Source organism: Propithecus coquereli, unplaced genomic scaffold (assembly GCF_000956105.1).
Source record: "Propithecus coquereli isolate 6110/MARCELLA unplaced genomic scaffold, Pcoq_1.0 Scaffold353, whole genome shotgun sequence".
Lineage (NCBI taxonomy): Eukaryota > Metazoa > Chordata > Mammalia > Primates > Indriidae > Propithecus > Propithecus coquereli.
Window position 1 is genome coordinate 863,439 of NW_012149208.1, and position 1,007 is coordinate 864,445.

The 1,007-nt window shown below is 32.3% G+C and overlaps 1 protein-coding gene across 1 annotated transcript in view; it reads right to left on the reverse strand.

Moving 5' to 3' along the window:
* Positions 1-1,007, reverse strand: part of DDX46 (DEAD (Asp-Glu-Ala-Asp) box polypeptide 46) — a 90,940-nt gene that overhangs the window by 42,864 nt on the left and 47,069 nt on the right. The window contains exon 8 of the mRNA XM_012651303.1: positions 546-695. Within this exon, the coding sequence (XP_012506757.1) occupies positions 546-695 (150 nt within the window). The remainder of the gene's footprint in view (positions 1-545; positions 696-1,007) is intronic.

A 1,007-nucleotide genomic window follows, 5' to 3' on the forward strand; every position in this document is an offset into this window, starting at 1 on the left:
TGGTACTCCCTTAATGGAGGATACTCTGACAGGGTGTAAGGCCAAATCAGATATACCCTTTGGTCTAACAATTCCACTTATAAACTCATCCTCAAAACTTGTTCCTCTGAATGTACGAAATTAAACATGCAAGGATGTGCAATGAAATATAGTTTATAACAGTAGAGTATGCTGCAAATATTGACTATTTGGAAACGATCCATATATTAAAAAATAAAGGAGTTTCATTCATTCAACTGTGAAACATCAGTATTATATAGATCATCAAGAATAATTTAAGAGCAAATTTACTAAAATGGAAAGAATTCCATATACTGTTTGTGTAAAGAAGATTAAAAAGAGTATGATCCCATTTTAATGAAAATACATAGACAGGAGTGCATGTAAACACACACACACACACACACACATACACAGGTTGGGAAGAGTATACCCTAAGAAGGTTCCCAGTGATTGGCTATTTCAACAAGACCTATGACAAGACCTCCAGAACAAAAGGAATAATTGCTGCAATTGGCAAAAATGAAGCTTAGAACAATACTTACATCGACTGCAGCATCTTCATCATCTGAATCTTGTAGACCAAGAGCCGCTTTTTGTAACTTCTTCCTCTCATTAGCCAAAGCTTGCTCTGTTTCATCAAACTTGAATCCCTTACCAGAGAACCCACTACTCTTTTTAATTATTTTCCCCTCCTTTTAAAAAAACAAAAACAAAAAAGTTAATTGCATAGTAAAAACTTTACGTTTAGGAATTTATAGCAATTAAATTTTTTTCAAAGTGGTTTATGCCAATGTAACAAAAACAATTCATCCGCTATTTAAGAAAAAATAAGAGCTCTCAGCAGACATCACAAAATACTAAGTTCAAGCAAAAGATCAGATATTATTTTCACTCTTTTCCACCTCTCTGAAGAGACAAATGAAAATAGTCTTATTAAACTTCCAAAATATTAACAAAAAGGATTTCCAAGTATTAAATATTTAAGCTTTAGAACATATTAATGA